General features: G+C 37.5%; 2 protein-coding genes across 6 annotated transcripts; both read left to right on the top strand.

Moving 5' to 3' along the window:
• Positions 1-255: 255 nt before the first annotated feature.
• Positions 256-19341, top strand: LOC148739442 (uncharacterized). Of its 4 annotated transcripts, XR_015997366.1 has the most exons (8): positions 261-402; positions 1631-1717; positions 9979-10258; positions 10422-10516; positions 11010-11129; positions 11702-11821; positions 12573-13486; positions 19297-19341. XR_015997366.1 is itself a non-coding variant. In XM_088751238.1 (7 exons), the coding sequence occupies exons 3-7, from the start codon at positions 10230-10232 to the stop codon at positions 11996-11998; spliced, it is 399 nt and encodes a 132-aa protein (XP_088607364.1). In that variant the 5' UTR covers positions 256-402; positions 1631-1717; positions 9979-10229; the 3' UTR covers positions 11999-12714. The 4 variants fall into 4 exon arrangements, 3 of the variants coding, with proteins under 3 accessions (XP_088607364.1, XP_088607362.1, XP_088607363.1); XM_088751238.1 differs by lacking the exon at positions 19297-19341 and having other exon boundaries at positions 256-402; positions 11964-12714; XM_088751236.1 differs by lacking the exon at positions 19297-19341 and having other exon boundaries at positions 12573-16133.
• LOC111343362 (uncharacterized) lies at positions 19309-22913 on the top strand. 2 transcript variants are annotated; one of them, XM_088751245.1, is made up of 5 exons: positions 19309-19385; positions 20077-20160; positions 21683-21853; positions 22002-22262; positions 22539-22913. In XM_088751245.1, exons 3-5 carry the CDS (start codon positions 21787-21789, stop codon positions 22733-22735), a joined length of 525 nt encoding a protein of 174 aa, XP_088607371.1. In that variant the 5' UTR covers positions 19309-19385; positions 20077-20160; positions 21683-21786; the 3' UTR covers positions 22736-22913. The 2 variants fall into 2 exon arrangements, with proteins under 2 accessions (XP_088607371.1, XP_088607372.1); XM_088751246.1 differs by having other exon boundaries at positions 19322-19385; positions 22005-22262.

Raw genomic sequence — 22913 nt, 5'->3', positions numbered from 1 at the left:
AAGTGTGTTACACTAAAGGTATTTTCGTCCATTTCGAAGCAAGAGTTGCGAGAAACTCATATATTTAAGAAGCAAAGAAAACGCAGGTCTCAACCTTTTAAAATGTTAATAACTTACTGACAGCAATTCATCATATCTGATACGCAGATCAGGGGTGGTAGAACTTCCTGTCACTGAGCTATTGTTGATAGGCACAAATATAACAATAGAAAGAAAAACAGTTAAAACAAAATAAGGACCAATTGACACCCACGCCCCAGCTATAAATTTCATCTAAAACGGAAAAACATTGAAGAATATTCCTAACATGAATCGAAGTAATATATGTAGATCACTATTCCACTTGGCCAAGCCAAATAACGTTTCTGTTTAAAAGCATTCGGTTCGGTTGGCTCAAGAGAGGTAAGACTCTTTAGAAGCATAATTTTCAGCTTTTTTTTTTTTTGCTGAAGAACAACGAAATTCTCTATGTGATCAGTCGTCAGTACATCCTGCAACTTGTCCGCGCAGATTCAAGATAAAAGTATAATCTTGCAATATTCCCTGAGATGCAGCTATTCCAGATGTTCGACCAACAGAGCGTAGAACAAAATGATTTCTGGGAACTTTCCAACGCTTCTTTTGCTTCCTTGCTGAGCTGAGAACTCTTTCACATCCTCTTGAGTTTAGTAATCTATAACGCGAACATCAAGATCTGTTTTATCGATTACTTATGAACATCATTCGTGATATCTCTATCCACCTCGTTTCCCTTTTTGGGAAACTGCCAGAATGATTATAATCCGGAACATAACAACTAAGAAAAAATCGCTTAACTGTCAGATTGGCAGGTTCTTTTCACATCAATATTTTGCACAACCTCTCCAATGTTTGGTATAAGGCATTCAAATATTTGGACAATAAAAAACAACGGTAAAATACGATGTTTCGACTATACTTCGGTCAAAGTAATTGGAAGGTAATTTAAAATCTTTGCACGAATTAAGTCCGGATGTTTTTTGAGAGTAGGTCTCTGTTCTTAAATAAAGGATCCTCCATAGAGGAGGCAGTTCAACTTGTTCGTACACTTCTGATCGACTTCCTACTCTATGAGTTATTTTTTTTTATTTAAGAACTGAGACCTGCTCTCAATGTAAAATCGGACTCAATTTGTGTAAAGGTTTCTATGAGCTTCTAATTATTTTTTCTCTTTGTAGTTCATAATGTTTGTTTACACCTAAAAAATGTTTTACACTTCTAACACGCATATATACATATAGATTCGTTACGTCATTTTTGCCATTTCCTTGAAAAGGACCGCAGTATGGTCGAAACGTCGTATTTTACCGTTGATTTGTATTGTCAAAAGTTTTAAGAAACCCTTACAAACTCTTGGAGTTTTGAAAATGGTGTAACTGGGGAAACCATCAATATTCTTTGATGAAACTCAGCCTCCTGAGAAATAAGTTACTTGTTTGAATTGTTATTTACTGAACTTTATCTAACTGGCTATTATTATGGTACGAGTATAAGTCTAAGAAAAAGGGGAAAATAGAGATAAAAACAAACAAACGAGCAAACAAAAACAGAACAAAACAAAACAACATTTCCATAACTAATTATGAGATATATTTGACTTTTTCCCTTCGAGAGCGCTGATTGGATTGGATCAGAATCGATTCGGCGTCCAGCATGGTACCTCCTATGAAAGATGAAATGATGTATACAAGGGAAGCTCGTGAGTAAATAGAATAATACTATAAATAAAAAATACTAATATCAAAAAGAAATCGTCAGTGAAGTTTTGAAACCAAAAACTAAAAACCAAAAACAAAAAAATTATGAACTCTAAGAAAGTATTAAAAAAAAATAGAGTGTTGCAACACTTGATTGGAACTTCATGATAAGAAATCACCTGTCGAGAGTAAGCAAGAGATTTGCATCAGTTTAAACTTTCACCATATGTCCTCATAATACCAGAATAAAGTAGTTTCTTAACTCAATGGTTCATCAACTACTCAAGCTATCTTTCACATATCATAGTAAATTGGCGTGAGAGATATTTACCTTCCATTCGGTGTAGAAAAAAGCTTTCTACTGAAACGCAATGTATTTTTGAGAAAAGAATCATCCAAAAGGCGATTTCTGAGTTACCTTTAGCCTCTTTTTCAAGGCGAGGCCTGCTCCTCAATCATACTTATGAAATTGAGTTTAACTTGCTTTTGAATCAAAACGTAGTATTATACGTGTATGAAAGGGTGAGCACAAGGACTCGCTTTAAAAAAGAGGCGAAAGGTAATTCGTAAATTGGCTACTCTTCGCCTCTGTCTTTGGCGGCCCCATCATTTGTTAAAGGAGGATTCATGAAAAGGACTATTATGAAAAGCCAAAGGACAAGATTCTAATCAGGATTCTACTTAACACAAAAAAATATCTAGTTCAATCAAGAAAAGACCAAATCTATAAGTTACGGCAATGCTTCTAGCCGCAATTAAAACAAAAGCAACAGCTGTATGCACAAGCAACTCGATCAACGCAACTTTAAATACATCAGTCATTGTTTATGGCGAAAAGTAAACAGATGTCTGACATATCAATATTAGGTAGAACCATGATTTCAATACTTGTTTCAAAAGTCCTCAGCAGTCTCCGTTTAAGTTGTATGGCATTGATACAACGTAAAATGGGTGATTTGAAGAGGAATCACAAAACCCTTAAATTGTGAACTCTTAACCAGATGTAACTTGATTGCTTTCGACTAAAAACAATTCTACATTCAGAAAAACAGCGTTTTGCTGCAAATGTCCTTCTTAATTCATTCATTCCTCAAAGCGAATAGAGGCATTATAGGATTGCGTATTTTTTTTAATATACAGTAAGATGGAGCTACACACAACCCACGATTCATATATTTTTTATGGAAGTAAAATAATATTAATGTCATCAACTCCGTTGATAAAGCCAAATCAACTTTTTGATTAGTCAGAGTAATTGCCTCTTCCAACATGGTAAAAATGGAATGTCCTCTATTCTAAACTATAAGAGAGTAATATTTTATCACGTTTCACGGCGAAACGATGTCCTTTTTAATTTTATTTTTCTAATTAGGTAGGTGTCAACATAAAGTTTTGACCTATTTGGGTCTGACGTACTCTAAAGCTTCGACTCGAAGTGTGATTATGCAAGCACATCACGTAAAGTTTTTTAAAAGCACCTGCTTAAGAAGACCTTCGACACTATTAAGCTCGAGACTTAAAACTCGTAAGTAATGTTGATAAACACGTGTAGTGTGCGGACAGCCTTTCAAGTGTTTCATTTTGTAGCATTGTATAACCTGAGGGTAGAAAATATGACAAAGGATCGAAAAAGAAACTAAAAACTGTTCTTAGGAAATCGTAAATGACAAAAACAATGCCCGTATTTGCAGTATCATATTTGCAAAATTTCTTTGACGTGTTTAATAAATGATAAAATAAATAAATAATGGACTTATATAGCGCCATATCTGACTGCTCTATGGCGCTTTACAATACTGAGTTAAAAAGTTAATGACTGCAATTGATTAAAGACAAAATAATTAAGACAAACAATCGCATAAAATCATGAAATATTTGAAAAGAAAGCTTTTTTAAAAAGGTAAGTCTTCAGACATTTCTTAAAAGCAGCCAAAGAAAAACCAGGCTCTCATATGAATGGGCAGGGCATTCCACAACCGTGGGGCGGCCATCCCGAAAGCTCTGTCACCATACGACTTTTGAATAGACCTTGGGACAACCAGGAGAGACTGTTTGGATGACCTGAGACTACGACTGGGGATATACGGTGTTAGCAAATCACTAAGATAAGAAGGGGCTAAATTATTCAGAGATTTACAAACCAACAACAAGATCTTGAAAAACAATGCGATGCTCTACTGGTAACCAATGGAGCTCCGAAAGTAATGGTGAAGTATGACCAAATTTAGGAAACGCTTAACAAGACGAGCGGCACAGTTCTGTACAGACTGTAGCCTCTGAGTCTGGTATTTTGGTAGCCCGTATAAAAGGGAATCCCCATTGTCTAACCTGCAAGTTATAAAAGCATGTATAAACGCTATTTTAGACTCCTCTGACAGATAGCTCCTAATTTTGGCTATCCTCCTTAGATGATAAAAAGCCGATTTTCATATAGTACCAATATGCTTCTCAAACGTTAGACCATTGCCGAAAACTACACCCAAATTACGAGCTGATGTTGCTGAATGTACCACGGAACAACCAATTTTAAGAGAAGATAACACGGGACGAGGCCGATGCTGAGAACTAATAACAAGTAGCTCCGATTTGTCGCCGTTCAGCTTAAGCTTGTTACAGCACATCCAGTTGACTATCTCACGAGCACAGGCTTCAGTCTGAGAAACTGCCAAAGTCTCCGCATCACGACCCCGGGAATCGAAGGACAAGTACAACTGGGTATCATCGGCATAAAAGTAATAATCCATGTTATACCTTCCAACAATATCCCCGAGTGGTGAAGTGTACAGTGAGTAGAGTATGGGACCTAAAACAGACCACTGAGGAACCCCACATACCAATGAGCGATGTGTATACCACTCCCCCCTGATACCAACAAACTGGTAACAATTGCAATGATAGCAGGTAAACCAAGAGAGCGCGGAGCCAGTGATACCGAAACGAATAGCAAGCCTATTAAGTAAAATAGTGTGGTCTACCGTGTCGAACGCAGCGGACAAATCTAAAAGTAGTAAAATGACTGACTGATGATTATCTAAAGCTTTCAAAATATCATTTTGACTCTGAGAAGAGCCGTCTCAGCACTATGCAGTTGTTTGTAAGCAGATTGGAAAACTTCATCAAGGTTATTTATCGTGATATAATAAATCAGCTGCAGAGCGATAGCTCTCTCAGTAAGCTTTGACGTAAACATTAAATTAGAGAGTGGTCTAAAATTAGCAGGATCAGGATCGAGAGGACAAGACTTTACAGCAGAACCAGTAATCAGACTAGACACTTGAGCTTCAGTAACATTCTTGAAATGCGAGAGCACCCAGCTTGCATGAGAGGAATCATCAGGATGTACCAGAGTACTTGAAGAACTGTCTAGTGAATTTCGCAAGCTGGTAATCTTCTCAATAAAAAATTCAGCAAATTTATCAGCCAGGTCATTGTCAGAACTCGATGTGAGATAGAGAGAATCAGATTTAACTATCAACTGTCTGGAACAGAACCCTCTGATCATGCTTGGAATTCTTGATGATGTTGCCATAGAAAGAAACTTTTGCCGATTTAAGCAGGCTATTGACAGCATCGCACTGTTTCACATAGTTCTCGTAATCTCCAGGTAGACGTGTTGACCGCCAGCGACGCTTAAGTGATCTTCTCTTACGTTTTTGTGAAGCGATCTCGCCAGTATACCATGGAGAGCGTGGGCGAACAGTGACGGTTTTGGTCTTAACAGGAGCATAAACATCCACAAGTTTCGATAACGTAGTGTTGAATTGTTCAACGAGTGCATCGAGGTCAGGAGAACGATCCAGTATTAAGCTAGAATTACAAAGTTCATTGCGAAGTTTATCAAAGTCAATTGACCGAGTCTTGCGGAAGGAGATAGTTTTCCTTTCCAGAGGAGGCTTAGCTAAAGCTAAGTTACAATGGACAGCGAAGTGGTCAGAAATCCGATTTCGTACACAGCAATTGGTAATAATTCCATGTTCGCTAGCTCTTGTGATAACCAAATCGAGTGTGTGGCCAACATGATCAGTTGGCCCAGCAACATGTTGTATAAGATCGAAGGAATCGAGAACACTTAAAAAACGCCTTGCATCATAGTCATTTGCTTGGTCTACACGAAAATTAAAACCTCCAACAAGTAACAGAGGTTCAGGTGTCAGAATCAGGTACTCGAGAAGAGTGCTAATTCATCAAGAAACAAAGCCACACTAAGAACATTAGTAGAAGATTGAGGAGAACGATAAATAATAACAAGTCTAAAATTGTAATTACCAGTCGATTTTAAAAGGACTTGTACAATTTCAAAACTTCTGTAATCCTCAGATTGCAATGTAGTAACTTTGAAAGACATTCTGACCGAAAATCCGGGCAAAATAATTCTCAGAATCCGCCGTTCCGTTAGCCTATTCACCCCCCTCCTGATGAAAATAGTAACAATGATGATAAAAATGAGGTTGTTATCTTTAATCGTAGAGGCACATTCATTAACCTATCATGCACAAAGTTAACGGAGCACCAAGTTCTCTGCAGGAAGTTGCATAAAAGAGACTTTTAGTTAAAGCGACAGGGTGCAGCCAAAGTTTATTTCTTTTGTTTTCTGCATGATTATTCTAGAACCAGCCAGTCGAGACCGAGTTATGGTGCAAAATACTGATCCCCCATCGGCTTCTACAAGTGAACGATATTTTACACTGGTTGCGGCTGTTGGATCGTGATAACAGATAAAAACTTTTTTTAGAACAAGAATTTAATCCATTCATTCCCTTCATTGAATTTCATGAAACATTGTTTTGCGGCACTTTCAATTATGTTATGAATTCTTCACCTGGAATGATATTCCAAATTTAGCTTCATGGTCAACGAACACAAACAGGAAGAGGAAAGGTCTTTTCTAATATTAATGATCGTCTCGGCGTGAAACCAACAGGTTTGGCTCAATAACGATTGGATCTTGGACAATAAGACATGGTCATAATACATACCCAAAGAAACAGACTTTTATTTTTTTTAAGACTTGTTATCCACCTTAAATTTTGTTTCTGTGTACTTCAAAAAGAGCAAAATTAAGGTTTTCCTTGCAAATTCAGTTATTACAAATTTTTTGGCGGAAAAGCAGCTAAAAGCTAATTTGAATTAAGAAAGATCATTATTCTTAATTTTACATTTCTTCCATGGGTTCACTTCTTGAAACTTTGCTCGATGATTTCTTTTTACATGTTTATCATTTGTACCTCCCTCATGGCCGCGAATCGAGCAAACTGGCAAGATCTCTTCAAATCTCGTGACAAGTTATAAACCTGCGAACGACAGGGAATTGCTTAACTTATTTAGTTCTTATGTTAATGAACTATAGTATAAAGGAAAACAAATTGATGAAAAGAGGTTTTAAATATAGAGTGGGAAAAGTATAAATAGCTCTGACACTTTATACCAGTTTGTGTGACCGTGGTAACATTCAAGATATACATATACAGTGGAACCTGCATCAAGCAGAGCCATATTAAGTGATCACCCTGTATTAAGCGGTCGGTTTTCAAAGTGTCAAACTTTAAACCACTAATTATTGCAGCTTTTACCTCTTCACCCTGTTTCGAACGGTCACTTGAAGCGGGCTACTCAAATAATACTAAGAATAACCTTCCGAAATCAATGTTAGTAGTATTTTTATGTGAGGTTTTGTAACTTAAGAGATTAATTATGGCATAAAACAGCCATATAAACAGGAATATCTTTTTTAATCATTTCACACTTATTGACTTTTTTAGAGGTCCTGACGGGAAAATATTTGGCTTGATATCAAGAAGCGATGGGAGGTGGTAAAAAAAATATTCTACAATAATTACCTTAAAGATTTTCCTTTATTTCTTCGATTTAGAAAACAAAACCCACAATTCGTCAAGAACGTTATCTTGTTTCATAATTTAAGGATTATTCTAAGTCCACAATTAGGATTCAGGTTTTTTAAAAAAAGGAAACAGAGCCGTTTGAATGCAAGGCGATCGGTTTTTATCAACGATCGGCCTTCGCCAACTCATCCGGACCTACACTCATGATTTTCTATAGGATTGCGTGAGCGGGAACCGGTCATATGATAAGAGTCTATAATTATCCTTAATCCGTTGTAACCATCCGTCACTTATTCACTCACTGAAAGTCTATAGATCGATCTTGGAAATTTGGAGGCGTTTTATTTTAGAAACGCAACATAACTAAGTGCATGACTGTTTTCCCGAGGTATACACACCTGCTGTTCTTAAAAATCCATTTACCATTTTATTGACAAAACGCACTTCATTGACTATTATTCGAAAGGAATTGAAGGAAATCTTAATGCAAATTATTTGCAATAACTTCATTGGATCAGGAGTGACAGCTGTTAACTTTATCAACATCCCATTTTCAATACAAGCAGGTCGGTTTCTGTTAGTTGATCCACTGAACACAGGTGGTCGACACAAAGTCAGTGACAAACCGATAGCATCAATATTGAGGTTCGTTGTCTTTAAGAAGCATGCAATTTTCTGCGTTTTTGATATTCGTATTCTTCACAGCATCGATGAACCATTTCACGTTTGGTAAAGGTGAGTTGTAAACTGCGAATCCTTTACTTTCCTTCATTTGTATTCCATTCCTGCAATTTAATCATATAACTGTTATGATTTCAGTTCTCCGTCGATATTAATTATGACAGTTCATGAGCAGAGTTTATAAATTTACACAGACGAGTTACGACTTAACCAAAGTCCTTAACTCAACAAAAATGGTTAACTAAGGAAAGAAATACTTTTAAACATGTTTTCCTGACGTAGAATAGTAGTTAACAAAGGGACCACTCCGGAAATTTGCAAAAGCATTTATTTATAAAATAAGTTAAGAACTTTTATGGTGAAGTATCGCCTCATTCAAAACGTTTACAGTTCTAATGCTCAACTCATAATAACATGACCGAGAAACCGTGACAGTACCGTCAAAATCTTTTTTTGCGTTTTCACGGACGGAAATTCAATAATTTGCATCTTAAAGGAGAGAAATGTCACGTAGCCGCTCTTAGCCAGCAGCCAGCTTAGAGAGGTTCTTTTTATAGAAAAACAATGCCGGCATATGATATACATTTCATTTTCCGCGTGGAAAATACGTTTGGAAAAAAATATGGTAGCTTGTCTTCCACAAGATTTGAAATAAGCCATAGAGCATATAGAAGAACAACGCCGGCATATGGAATATATCGCATTTTCCTTGTTGAGCATACGTTTGGAAAAAATTATGGTAGCTTGTCTTTCACAAGATTTGAAATAAGTTATTGAGCATATAGAAAAACAACGCCGACATGTGGAATATATTGCATTTTCCGTGTTGAGCATGCATTTGGAATAAAATAAGGTAGCTTGTCTCTCACAAGATTTGAAATAAGCTGTTCAGCATATGTTTCATGCAAATTTCTCATTTATTTTCCTTCCAAATTTATCCCACTACAACTACTACTACTACTACTACTACTACTACTACTACTACTACTACTGCTGCTGCTGCTGCTGCTGCTGCTGCTACTACTACTACTATGTTATTTCAGACTGCAATTTATCCAAATTTATCGTACTTAATTGCATGTTTTTCTTTCATCCCTTTTTTAAACCTCTCATATACTGATCAAAATTTTTCAACAGCAGAAAAATGATTCAAGTGGACTATAGATTGACACATCAATCGTGACAAAAGCAATTAACGAAAAGTGAAATGTAAAGAAAGCAATTTACTGAAATGAAAAACTGAATATATAATGAATGAATTGGCGATTCTTTAAAACCTACGGCAATTTTTGAAAACCTACGGTTACTCGAGAATGTGCACACATATCAAGGCGAACATTGATCTGTTTCGTGACACCAGACAACGACATACAATGGTCGGTTTTGAAAGGAACTAGCATGAATTTCCTCTTTTGATGTCATATTTAAATAAAAATAATCATAATAACAATCATGTATTCCACCAATAAATACTCAGAAGTCAAGCTCTTTTTGTTTTACTTTGTTTCACAAAAAAGTGACCTCATTTTCGTGCAGATTCATAAAAATAATAGTGTTGTTTTGCAGAAAAGGGACAGGCAAATTACAAAGGTTTAGAATGCATTTAACCTGTCATCGTTTTACTCATTAAAATTTATGTTTTATTGCGTTCTCAATGTACTTGCCTCCGTGCTTTGCTTGGATCTCACGATTCTTGTAAAGGAATTTTACCTTATGACCATATTTCAACTTGTTTATTTTAGAACGAGAGCGTGTAATGCTGTTTCCAGAGACTATTACTTCTTAGTTGAAAGATGTTTGGTAAACCGTACCATCGAAGAAAAACACGTCAGGAACTTGGATGATTGTAAACTTTTGTGCTACCAGAACGACAACTGTGTTAGTCTTAACTACAAAAAAGATTCAGAGACTAATCCAAAGAAAAATGAACCAGTTCACATCTGTAAAATAAATAACGCCACTCATCTGAAAAAAGACGGTGACTTGACAACTGATGCCAACTTTTACTATCGTGGCTCGAAGGTGAGTTACAAATCGACTAAACGAGCTTTGTCGCCTTGGGATGATTTATGAATAACTGGCGTTTGTCAAAATTTTCGTTTATTCTATCCTTCGGTATTTCATTCTTTCCTCCAATAAATTCGTGGATCTTTCTTTCGTTTTTACAATTTTCTTCCTTTCTCAGAACTCAAAATGACGCATCTTGTCAGTCTGGATTTACACTCAAGGGATATCGATGCGTTTGTCCTCCTGGATTCAAGGGAGAACATTGTGGAGAGGGTACAAATCTCAGTTAATATTTGGAATGATGTATATGTGAATTTTTTCTGATTTTCAATGCTGGTAGGACAAATGTCCTTTATTTGGTTAATGTAGCGTTAGGCTGTCCCATTTTAAATGAATCAATTTATCGGAAAGAAAAATTGTTATTTTAATTTGTTCAGCGTGTGTTTTTTGTCCGCTCGCTCGTTTGTTTATTTTTGTTTTGATTGTTCTGTTTGTCTAATGGTATTTTTCTTCACTTGAACCTCTTACTTTCCACGGTAAAATAAGAGCAGCTCCTAAATCTCTGGGAAAGTTCAGAGATGATAGCTTTATGGTACTGAAGGATTCCACCAGAGAACAACTTACAATCAGAAAACTACAAGTAAATTGATGCTTTTGCAAATTGCGATGTTTATAGGGCTCTTAAATAGAAACCGAAATTTTCCTGTCGTTAGCTGATATCGCTTTTTTCCCCCATTCCTTTGTTCTATTTATTATTATTAAACAGATATTAATGAATGCAAAACCCCTGGCAAATGTCACGCGAACGCCACGTGTAATAACACACACGGATCGTACCACTGCACGTGCAAACCCGGATATACTGGAGATGGACAGAATTGTACAGGTACAGTCGACATTTTTAGAAGTCTTCAGTTTCTCGTTGACTATTATGAGGAGTTTCTGTTTTTGTTTGTTTGTTTTTTTGCTTATTCTGGTTGTTTTTTTATTTGTTTGATATCGAGAAAAGTCACGATTTAATGTTAGTAGTTTACGCAGTTACCCGTTTTTAATTGATAGCTTTCACTGCGCAAAAGCATCAAATTCGACATTCCTATTCTAGCAGTATATATGCAGGAAGTTTGGCACCATGGACCTACTTGAAGGGCCTAGCCCGCAATGAGTCTCCCATAGTTTAGAGGAAGAACATCCGAAGTACTATTCGGAAAGGTCATAGATTGAGAACCTAGTGGGAGCACTTCAGTGGAGTTCTTTTTCTCCGAGTATACCTGTGAAATTTAGCGAATAACATCATCTCTCAGCTTTTTAGGTAGTTTTCTTCCTTTAAGACATTTCGCTCTCCTGTATTCGACAAAGGGTTGACGACAGCCATGGCTTGCGGCTTTTAACAGGGTAACGGCTTAAGCACGGCAAATTTTGCATAAATATAAAATGACTTTTCTTTTTGTGACTTCTTAGATATTGATGAATGTAGAGGGAAACAATCTTGTCACCTTAATGCTACCTGCAGAAATACCCTTGGATCACATGTTTGTAAATGCAACCCTGGATATACTGGAAATGGAAGAAATTGCACAGGTAAATTTGATAGCTTTCCTTTTTAACTCGTGAGTTACGCGCATGCGCAAGAGCGAGTTGTAGGTATGATGTCATGAATGGCGCTCGCTCACTCGCTCGCTCGCTTGGTTGGTCGATTCCTGTAAACTTTTTTCTATTTTAGGCTTTTGGATGCATTTGATAGTTTTTGGCGAGTGATAAACAAACGAAATGGCGATCTTTGTTGCGAAGAATAGTGTTGGGGTGTCTTGGCTGTCCCGGCTGTCCCAGAAGTAGAGAAAGTCAACATTTATTTGGTGCATTGTTTAATTATACATCAAATCTCCACTGTTTTGTTTGTGACGTACATCAAATCTCCATTGTCTTGTTCGGCCTGGCATATTGCGTGACGTGATTATGCTGATTAGTCCATTTGTTTCATGACTTTTTTCGCGAGTATGTAAATTGTAACTAAAAAGTAGTTCATGTAACGAATTAGAACAGAAGAGTTATAAATGGATTGAAGCAAAGGAATACCCATTTCTACATGCCCCTCCAGATTTCCTCACTTGTTGTGATTGCTGTGGATTAGGGTGTGGGGAAGTGAAATGCCCTCTCTGTATCCAAGATGCTAATTTTGAGGATTATGCTGCTCTAAGGAACTCTTGTCTAGTTACTACAGATGGTGGAGGTTTCAAACTTAAGAGGTCACATAATTATTATTTTCAAGTTCAACAGCAGCTATTCACTCTAAAAGAAAGGAAGCATAATGACTTTATTGTTTATGCTATAGATAACAAGGGCAATGCCCACTTGGTAATGGGAATATTTTTACCTGATGTCCAGCATTGGGATAGAGTACTTCCAAAACTGAAGGCCTTCTGGAGAATTTGTGTACTTCCTGAAGTTTTAGGTCGCTGGTACACAAGATGGTGCATGGTAGAAGTAAGGGGGCCTGATGATGGTAGCATCTGTTTTTGTAGAACAGTGCCTGATGGGAAAACAATTTCATGCAGTAATGAGGATTGCCCATATGGAAAGTCTCACCCATCATGCCTGTCTCTTACCAATGTGACAATCCCTAAAAAGTGGTGCTGCCCTCATTGCTCAAGATTACAGTAATTCAAGAGATATTCAAGGAAGCAAACTGCAGGCAAGGCGAAAGGCAAAGTGTCCATCTCAGCTGTGTCTTCTCAAGCTCCTTTGTGTGATACTATTTGTATCTGCAAAGTGAAAGCCACTACTGCAGACAGACTTGCAGAATGTCATGGCTTGAACTGCACTAATGGCAAGTTCTTTCACTTGCAATGCCTTGGGCTAAAGAGGATGCCGGCCAATCACAAGACAACCTGGAGGTGCTACATATGCCGCACAACAATAAAGACCAATATAGCCCCTCCTATCACTTCAACACCTACCACTTGTTCTTCTTCTTCTGATGATGATGATGTTACTTTTGTTACAACTGGTCAGGGAAATCAAAACAAGACAGGAGCTCTTGCAACTCCAACATAAGATCATTTTGATCTGATATGCAACCCACATGGATGGCTAGATTGCGACATCATACAACAAACTCACATTCTGTTGCATAATGAAAATCTGAAAATTGAAGGGTTCCAGCGACCAACTCTTGGACCTGTCCGTAACTTTGACATTGTGTCTGGGGAATTTGTACAAATTCTTCACAATGGTAATAGCCACTGGGTATGTGTGAGCTCTGTCGGGTGCCATCCGGGACATTTGAAACTTTATGACAGCTTTCACAGTGATGCTATTAGTCAGGAAATTGAGCAACAAACTAATGATTTACAGGGAGGTAGATTATTGTCCCTAGTCCCTACTTCAGTTCAGCAGCAAAGTAACGGTAGTGATTGTGGTATTCTTGCTATCGCCTTTGCTACTTGTCTAGTCTTTGGAATTGACCCAAGTCATATAAGTTTTGATGTTCCATTCATGAGACCTCACCTGGCAGCTTGTCTCAGGAATAAAAAAATCAGTTTGTTTTCTTAACCTAAAACAATTTCACATGACTGCCTTTTGGTATAATTTGAAATGAATAAAAATGGCAGTAAATCAGACATATTTTTTGAGAATGTGCTTTGATGACATTTTTTGTTATCCTAAATATAATGGTTGACAAATATCATTGGAACTCAAAACTGTTCGTGCTAAATGGTTTCTTACAATATAAGGCTAACCACTTTGCCTGTGTTTTTGCAATAGTATCATAATTTACACATTCAAGCCACAAGTAGAAAATTATAGAAATAAATGAGCCTCTAAGATCTATATACTGTATGTTCCTATTATCATAAAAATATAAGGTATTAGCTAGTGTTCATGTTATAGAAAGCAAAACTTGTGACTCCTATCATTTAGAACCTCCTTATGGTCCTTAGGTCAAAATTTACTAGCTCAGGCCTCTAAAAAATCAGCCAATTAGGGAGCAGTCATTGACTACAGGGTCAACTGTGTTGGAGAAAAACGTAATGAGTTTTAAATTTTTTTTCTGAAAAATCTTTTGGACTTTAGAATTTTTAAAAGCTCAACTATACAGGGGTACAAAAATTAGAGCGCATTTCCTAAAGTGTTGATTTACTCTTGCATTATTATGCCTCAAACCTCTCAAACATATCAGAAAGAATAACATCTGGGGTATCAAAAAATTGAGCCAAAATTTCATTACGGAATCGCGCCCATTGAAAAGCGTCGCCCAGGAAAAGTGGGGTATCCATGATGCTTTGTAGGCGGAATGAGGTTCTAAAAGCTCACCGCCAGCTTCGGTCTCTTAAAGGCCCATTTTCAACCGAGATGCCTTGCGCGCCCAGATCATTTTTCATGAAAATATGCTATTTTCCTCGAAGTTGCGGCATCGCTTTGATATCTTCTTCCATCTTACTAATTAGGGCTTTCAAAGTTCAATCTTCAATCATGTGCGAACAACAAACTATCGTAGCATCCATATCAGTAAATAGTTTTTAATTCTTACATGTATGACGGTGAAGAACGTCATTTGAAAAGTTGATGCCGCCGAAGAAGAGAGGAAGAGGAAGGCCGGGTCTGCCAGGGTCTGCCCGGCTCGGCAAAGGTTATTCGACTTCGAGAGTCTTTGTATGATTTATGGAGGGAAAGGAAAACAACAATGGGTTTCGGTAACACTACAGACAGTGCTTTTGCAGAAATGTTATTGCATTGTTCCTACGATGGAACTAGAGACTCCGGGGAGATTTTTTCGAGGTGAGAATAATTATTTGACTGATTTTTACTTGAGATCCTGAGATATGTATGTAAGCCATCTCATTTGTACAAGTCATTATTCTATAATTGAAATGTGTAAAGTAAATCAGTTTTGGCCAATATTGGTTATTTGTTTATATTTTATTTATTGTTGCAACCGAACAATTTCCTTCAACATCAAGTAAGCTTTGTACAAGTTTTATACACAGACTCGATTTCTGATTTTTCAGTCTCAAATATTTAGCTGCAAATTTGTTTACTGTGTTCTACACCAAATCTTTGTTTTTCTTTTTAATAGTGCTTGTGAATGACTATCAGAGTTCGCCATTTAACAATAGCGCGATTCCAAAACAAAAACAAACGACTGCAAAGGATCTCGAATGAAGATGGGCCTTTAAGATCTGAATTGACGAATTCCCAAACGGGAGTTGTAAAAGTTCGCTTTGCGTCCGTTCCGAGACAATGGAGATACAATTGAAGCAATCAGTATTGTTTGAAGGTGATGAAACGAAGTGTTGTTATGGTAAAGCTGAGTTGGAACTAAACGTGTACATACGTGGAGCAGGAATTTACAACGTATACTTAAAGTACTACTGAAACGAAAATTTCGTTTCTGAAATATTTGCTCTAACCTGTAGTTTGAATATGCTGATCATCATGAGATAATTTGCTTTGGACAAAAAGAAGTGGAAGATATCTTTTTTAACCGTTCAAATAACAGATTTTACACAAAACCATGTCCGGGCCCTGGTACCGAGCGAAATGGATTGATGACGTCACTGGTTGCGTTCACTCCGATAGCGTGGTTTATTTTACTCACTGTTTGTTTGTATACGTGGGCGACGGAGATGGCAGATATTGAAGTTTTGTTAAGTGAATCTTCCGAACGAACCGAAGTTGTCTCCAGTAGCGAAGAGGAAGGTGGTGGCGTAAAATGGGGTTGACAGGCCTACACGACTCCCAAGCGTGTGTTTAGAGTAGCCTATTCAAAGTTTAGCTCTCTCGAGTATGTCTTTGAGCGAGCGCCCTCTTTTGTAAGATACGAGTGGCGGATTTTTGTATAGTCCGCTCAGTAGTGGTTGTGTTTCTATTAAATGCCAGTTTTTCATGAGAATTTGCTTTATGTGTGGCACTGAGTACGCACATCAGGGATTGCGTCTTTTTCGAATCGTTCGCCTTTGTAGATGTACAGCTATTTTTTTGACTGTCTCAATCGTTAAGTTGTCTTGATTGCTTTCAGTTTGCGTCACGCGCGCTGATTCGATCGTACTACAGTTCTTAGTGTTCAGTGTTCCAGCCGTTTTGGTTCGTTTTCTTTTCTTTATTTCGGTATTAAAACGACCGATTTCACGTTCATAGAAGCACATGAACGCCTTTACTGTTTCTTGCTCCGCGTTGTTAAGGATTTGCTTTATCTCATTTTTGAAATCCTCGTCTGCTCTTATTTTGGCCCTCGCCCTATATTGTAGGGATTCTGGGCATGTTCTGCAAGGCATTTGGTACAGAGGGATTTGGGTTCTGTCCTGGTGTACCGGTTCACAAGGGAATTACCATTGTTCTTTCTTTGTTTAGGAGTCATTGGTTAGCTGTTGTGTATTGCTCGGTCTTTTGTATCGGCTCTTGTGAACCGGTACACGAGGACAGAACCGGGATTTGTGCGTTATCCTCAGACTTGCCGAGTAGATCATCTTCAGTGGCGGTGTCGTATGAGGCTTCCATGTTTTCTTCATTCTCTGAATGCCATTGCTTTGGCTCGGGGCGTTTAGTAGCCCATCCACCGTTATAATGTCTTTCGACATTTTCTGTGGATGGTCAAGCAAGACCAAGGTTTCGATCCTAATCTTGTGGATCTCGTCAGTTTCCGATTAACTAAGTAGACTGGTAGAGATTCGTTCTCGGTATCAGTCGGGAATTTTGCTCCCTATCCGGGCGAACCTCTCTCAGATAGTCAAGATGCCGATGTGGCCGCCGATGAATAAGACGAGGATGGCATTTTGCCCGAAATCCTCTTTTTCGGCCTCCCAACATGCAAGCCACACTCCATGCTTTTACCTTTCTTTCACAGAAGTACACAACCAGTGACGTCACAGGGCTGTTTTGGCCGCGCCAAGATGGCCGCCAATTTTGATCTCAGCCGGTCAACTTCGAATGGTTAAAAATGTACTTTCCGCTATGCGTTGGCCCAAAAAAAGTAAACAGCGTTTGCAAATAACGTTCAAACTCTATTATATTGCAAAAATCTCGGATATGAAAATTACGTTTCAGTAGCACTTTAAGCTTTTCGAAAGGTAAATAGACTTTCCCGACGTGTCAAGTGAAACTAACAGGAATAAGGGGCTAAAAAGGAATATTTCTGTAATGTTATTTTGCTTTCATAGCGAAATTGATGGTCCAACCTCGTAAATCTGCCGCATTTCCGTCTTAACGTATTTATCCGTCTATGAGCCGAACTCAGCTATGAGCCGAAAGTCAGACCCCAAACTTCGGTCTGTTTTAATTGGGTCTTTAAAACATGTGAATTGAAAATACTCGGCTTTAAGCCGAGACCATATTAAGAGAATTACATTCTCGAAAAAACTGAATGAACGCAGAAGTTTCGAAACAGAAAAGTGTTTCAGTGCAGTATTGCCGTCGAAAACAATTCCGAGATAACCAGAGAGTGCGTCATCAGTAAGTCTATGGTCCGCCGCTGGAGGAAAGATCAAGAGAACCTCTTTAATGAAGAGCTCAAGATGTCAGCGAAACGCACAACGATGGGCCGTTACACTCTGAAATATCCGCGGCTGGATGAGAGATTACTTGACTAGTTTACAGGGCAGGGAAGCCAAGATAAGTTTTCTTGTTACTTGTCGCAGATTTCAACACCTCAATATGTGAGGAGTTTGTTTACCAATCGTGGGAATGTGCAATTCTGGTTGGTCAGTTTCGAAATTCTTAAAACACTTTCGCGAGATCTATACCTGCAGAATTTCTAAAACTCTAGCGGCACTAAAGATGAAGAAATTTACTCGGAAGAAACAGCAGAACTAGGGGATGAGGAGGAAATGGACGACGAATTCGACGCCGACACCAAGGACGAACAGTAAGCCATATTTACTACGCACCGAAAACAACAAACCGCTCCTTTGGAAGCCACCACATAAATAAAGTCAATCACCAACTTCAACTTGTTTTGTTATTTACTTCTGCATGCAATATCTCGGCTTATAGACGATTATATCTGTTTCTTTTCAATTTGCTGTTTCGAAAAAAATTTATGTATGGAAAAACACTCAGCTATTAGCAGAGAACCCTTCTCTAGCTCAAATTTTCGAGATTTTGGTAAAGTATTATGAAAAAATCGCTCGGCTCGAATAAATAATTTTACATGTGATCGATTTCTAAACAATATCGCCTAATCAAGATTACGGGTATTCTTCTTCGATGAATAGCGCTATGTTTCGGTTGTCTGAGCAAGAAGCAATACTTGCGAACACGGCGTACACGGGGGATTACATGATTGACAGTCAGATTGACAGGCCTACATGAAGTTACGCATGCTCTCTTTTTCTTTTCTAGCTTATTTGCAATTTTCCTGTGCGACGTTTTTCAATGGGCGCGATTCCGTTATGAGATTTGGGTGATTCAACGCGTTGTGAATGGAAAAGTTCTTGACTAGTCACCCAAACTGCCATTACACTTCTTAATTTGAGTAGCTAAACTCGCAAGTCCGATTTTATAGAAAAAAATTAATTTGCTTGCGGCCCTTTTCCCAGGTAGAATGTTGAACAACGATAGGAATTTTAATTATATTTCAATAACATTTGATAAGTTATATCATGTCTCGTGACTGACATGTTGAATATTGCGTGTTTTATTAACTAAATTCGCTTTGGACCAGGTTTAGGGAGATTCTGTACGCCCTGTAGGAGCGTTTATTTGTCTACATTCATATTACTGAAATTTATGTTCAATTGAACACAGTTACGAAAACACTGGCGTCAGATAATTTAACAGAGCAGTGATTTTAAATGATCATCTGAAGCCATGTTTTAAATTTTTTTCTTGTTTCAGTGATGAAGCTGATGAAGTATGATTCTGACAAACTACATTAATAAACAATAAACATTCATCTGCAGAACGCTCAGTAGATTTACAAGCGGAGGTTAACTTAAACGTAACAGATGGGAAATTAATTACTGATAAACGTTAGAAAAAGACAATGAAAATTCAAATTCAAATTTGATCTTTGAACAGTCTATAAGAAAAACATTTAGATTTGTCATGGCTTTTGTTAGGAGGCCATATGAAAGGAATGCGGTCGCTCGGATAGGATACAGTCCTCAACACTCTCTCCTTTGGTTAACTGCATCGTTAAATGAACACTGTAAGTAGTACTCTTACAATATGCGCAATTATCGCGAATAATATCTTGTTACGCGCTTTGATTGACCAGTTTAGAGGCATATACACATCTTTACTCTTAAAAGAATGATGAAAGAGTAGCCAGTTTTGTCACCAGAAGATACTTCAAATAGAAACTTCGTTTCAGGAGAATTGAAAAATCATAACTCATTATGCAACGTTTCATAGAAGTTTTACTTAATACTTTTTAGCCGTTCAAACATGATTCATTAGAATGCGATTTTTAGCAAGCCCTTCTCAATTATTTGTCGTATCGCCATTTCGTCGATCTGCTTTGGGTTAAACCTTAGTTCACGACCGTTAGGATATGTTTAAAGCGAATTCGAGATCTGTTTTCTTTTTTGTAACACAGCTAAACTCACGGATGGCCGTACTCTTCAGCCTGACGGTCATAAAACTTTGACTCAAATCAAGAACAATTAGCATAATTGCTTTTGAATTGTTTTCTTTTTCACCATCTAACTTGGTACATTTGCATTTTTGCAAATTATACTAACTTAGTTATTATCAAGCGTATTCGCTTGACTTCCAAAAATAAAGAAATGTTTACGCAAGCCTTGGCTGGTCCGATTTAGTTGGTTATATCCCACTGAGCTGTTATTTCGGAAACCTTAGCTAAACAAATGCACAATTTTCCACATTTGAATTTTCAGATAGCTGAATCAGCCATGAAACAGCCATGTTTGTTGTACACTTCAAATAAACGAGTGACGGCACTTCAGAAAATCCGTGAAAAGGTAATTAAATATCATTCTGTTTACTTTCAATGTTTTTTGATAAACTTGGCTAAATAAAGAAAGCAGTTCATCGGAAATTACCTTGGTAATAGAGGCTATTCAGCAAACATGTGTCAAAATTCTTCCCATACTCACAAACGCCTTAGAGAGACCAATTTAGTTGGACCAAAACAGTGATTTCTTTTAATACACGACATCATTTTGAGATAAATTTAGATATAATTTACACAACCTTGGGGCTTACGATGTTTCTACAACTTTATTTAGTACAGCTCTGCAAAAAGCCGCATGATTTATTAATTGAAACGTGTTTTTTTGTTGTTGTTGTTTTTTTTGTCATTTCCAGAGTAGCGGCGCTGACTTAGATGGACTTCTGCCATCGCATAAATTTTTCGAGACGTTTTTATTTGTATTAAACATATTTTTCCTCTTCTTACTTCGACACAACTGAAAATGTGTCTAATTAAAGATTCGAATTTTCATGTGCTTTATTTTACAAAAATATCAGACAAAACTTGTAAAGGAAATTCACGTCTTAGATTAACCCTTAATATAACCTAACTTAATCTGTTTCTCAAATACACCTAGCCAACAGTGAAAAGATTCCCAAGCTCATGTAACTTTAGTGCTTTTCGGTTTAGTGGGAAGAGAGATGAAGGATCGATCTGTCAGTTCAGGATAGATGCATAACAATCGATAAACGTTGCAGCCTCGTTAGTAGGGAGAACGAAAAGCTCATTTGTCGGTTCTTCGTGTTTAAGTAGTACACACTGATTGCTTTGGTTTACACGCTGAGGTTTATTGCAAATCGTTGCCAATAATGTTCTCCTCGGTCAGAATCGATTTTCAAATGAAGTTTCATGTTCGTCACATTAAAATGATCAACAAACGAATTAGTTAATGACAAGAATACTAGAGACGTCTAACAATAAAATTAGCCCAGCGAGTATACGTTTCAAGTTCTTTCGATGAAATTTAAAACAGATAACACTCATTAGTTTTCTTTGAAATCAAGTCAGTATAAAGGCCGTGATGTCAACCGAGCTGAACAAAGCTGAGATTAATCCACAAACGTAGAATTATTATTCCATTAATCGCTTTTTCCTTCTCTAGACAAAGTGATTTCGTCATAAGGATTAAAATGCAATGTTTTTACTTGTCATAAGTCGTCAGAGCTCATTGCGAGCTAGGGACTATAAGCATTGACAAGTGGCGTTAACATGTTTTTCAGTATCATTTTAGAATAAAATAAGGTTTTCGATGACATGCTGAAAACCGTAACTCTTGCGATCGTTTTTGTTTTCAAGTTTTGCACACCCCTATTGAGACTACAGGCGCCTTTTTTCTTACGTTCTTACGAAACGATTTTTGATTTCAGCAACCAATCTTCGTTTAAAAATTCTGCGCGCTAAAAATTCGACCTTCTCACAAACAAAGAAGAGTTTACCTCGAGGCTGTTTCAAATTCGAAGCTTTTCATGTTACGGAGATCAATATTCATCGTAGCTCTGTATTTCTCGTAGACGTGGCTACAAAAAGGCACAGCTTGCGTTGGTATCCATTTTGTCTCGCAGCAAAGCCAGCAAAGCCAGAGGTTTAAAATCAGTGAAAAGGAGCCGAATTCGAGATGAAGATATTTACCGAGTTACTCTCAATCCTCGCAGGCGTACTTTTCCTTCAGTTCATCGTTGTTGGTAAGTATTTCTATCTTACCTTAAAAATTCTTTATTAGGGATCTCAACTGAGTCAAAAACTTCCCGTGAAAGCAGTTACCGTTCATCGTGACTTTTGCGCATGTAAAGAGCGATATCTAACTGACTTCCTATTTGTTTTATCTCCAAGCAGAATGCACAACTAAAGAGACTCTGAATGTGAAAGTTTTCAATCCCAAGTATCAAGTACCTGAAGAGAGGTTACTTAAACTTTTAAGAGAAGCGAACCTCGAGAGTCATGGCTACAAGAAAGAAGTCGTCGACAAGATGGTGAGCGAGCCTGGTAGCGGCAAAAAAGGCACAGAGAGGTCTTTCTTGTTTTACAAGATTGTTGAGTGTTCACGCGCACGGTTGAGGGAGGTTGATCAAGAGCTGAAAAACTTACTGCCAGGTGAATGAGTATAATTCTTAAAAGCTGTCCTCAATAACGAGCATTACTGTTTTTATTTGTCACCGTTTGAATTTGAGTGTGGGGAATGTACAAGACCTTTCAGACGTGTACTATAAAAGAAATTTCTTAATTCGCGGCAAAAATTAATCAGAGGTAAAAAAAGTTCGAAATGATCAGTTCATATACAAGCTGTAAACCAGTCACAAAGTGAGGAAATCTTGAAATTATTACACTAAAGAAAAAAAGCTCACTGTTGTCTCACTTGTTTTGTTATAGGTGTATTCAATAACGAAATGGTGAAAAAGATCAACAAAGAAATAGATGCCAAAGGTCTGACCAAAATGAAGCAATGCAAAGTGGGCTTGGAGATTCATTTCAAGCAACAATGTTTCGACAAAAAGAAAACTGTTCGTCGTCGCAAGCGTCGCTGTGGTGTTTGTCTTTTTTGCTGGAGCGCAGCTTTTTCTGATTAGGCGTTTTCTAAGCTTAAACGCTTCCAAGCGCCCAAAAGGGTATCGAGTAAATGAGGGGTTAAGATTATAAATCAAGTTTTTACCTCAAAAATGTATTCCTTTCTTTGTTTCGATTAAGGGATCAATGTATTCTAGGTCTTTTAAGACAGATTGAATAAAAGTTGAGCTAAATTTTGAA

The sequence above is a fragment of the Stylophora pistillata genome, chromosome 2 (genome assembly GCF_964205215.1).
Source record: "Stylophora pistillata chromosome 2, jaStyPist1.2, whole genome shotgun sequence".
Lineage (NCBI taxonomy): Eukaryota > Metazoa > Cnidaria > Anthozoa > Scleractinia > Pocilloporidae > Stylophora > Stylophora pistillata.
Note: the sequence above shows the minus strand (reverse complement) of the source record. Positions and strands in the feature narration are given on the sequence as shown.